General features: G+C 62.1%; 1 protein-coding gene across 1 annotated transcript in view; it reads right to left on the bottom strand.

The window, feature by feature from the left end:
• LOC102765140 (transmembrane protein 132B) overlaps positions 1-817 on the bottom strand; it is a 39,568-nt gene that overhangs the window by 5,810 nt on the left and 32,941 nt on the right. The window contains exons 4-5 of the mRNA XM_015567222.1: positions 326-469; positions 3-177 (exon numbers count right to left, since the gene is read on the bottom strand). Of these exons, the coding sequence (XP_015422708.1) occupies positions 3-177; positions 326-469 (319 nt within the window). The remainder of the gene's footprint in view (positions 1-2; positions 178-325; positions 470-817) is intronic.

The raw sequence follows: 817 nt of genomic DNA, 5'->3' as shown, positions 1-817 counted from the left end.
GCCCTTGACCTGGCTCAGCTCCGTGTCCGAGATCTCGATCTGCAGGGGCAGCCGGGGCGCCCAGACCGTGACCTCCAACTGGGCAGTGAAGTGCTGGTGGGTGAAGCTCACGGGCGTGTCCACGCGGCCCCTCATCTCCTTGCCGTTCACAAACACGGCGTCGCAGCGCTCGGAGACCTGGGGGGACGGGTGTGGGGGGCGGGATAGAGCAGGAATCCCGGACATATCAGCGGGAAAAGCAGGGAACGCTGGGGACCCTGACAGGGCAAGGGGCGAACCCCAAAGGGCCGGGCTCGGGGGAGGGCGGGGGCGACACGGGCAGCACCTTCACGACGTCCTCGTCCGCGGACCTGCACTCCAGGGCCTCGGCCACGGTCACCACGGAGCCATCCTCCTGCACGGCCACCACCTTGACGGGCACTGAGACGGCCTGGCCGGTCAGGATGGCCGTGTTCAGGATCTCCGTGTCCTGCGGAGGGAGGCGCGTGTCAGCAGGCCCCTCTCGCCCCCAGCGTCCATCAGGGCTCAGGGCTCATGGGTGAGCAGCTTAATGGCTTTTCACTGAGATTAAGTCTGAATAGAACAGCCCTTGTCCATAGAAAACACCAACTTTGAAATGAATATTTGAAAACAATCTAAATACATTTTTTAAAAACCCGGCCAGTGTGGCTCAGTGATTGAGCATCAACCTGTGAACCAGGAGGTCAGGGTTCGATTCCCGGTCAGGGCACAGGCCCAGGTTGCGGGCTCCATCCCCAGGGAGGGCGTGCAGGAGGCAGCGGGTCCATGATCCTCTCTCATCATTGATGTTTCTCCC

The sequence above is a fragment of the Myotis davidii genome, unplaced genomic scaffold (assembly GCF_000327345.1).
Source record: "Myotis davidii unplaced genomic scaffold, ASM32734v1 scaffold43, whole genome shotgun sequence".
Taxonomy (NCBI): domain Eukaryota; kingdom Metazoa; phylum Chordata; class Mammalia; order Chiroptera; family Vespertilionidae; genus Myotis; species Myotis davidii.
This window is presented reverse-complemented; position numbering and strand designations above follow the sequence as displayed.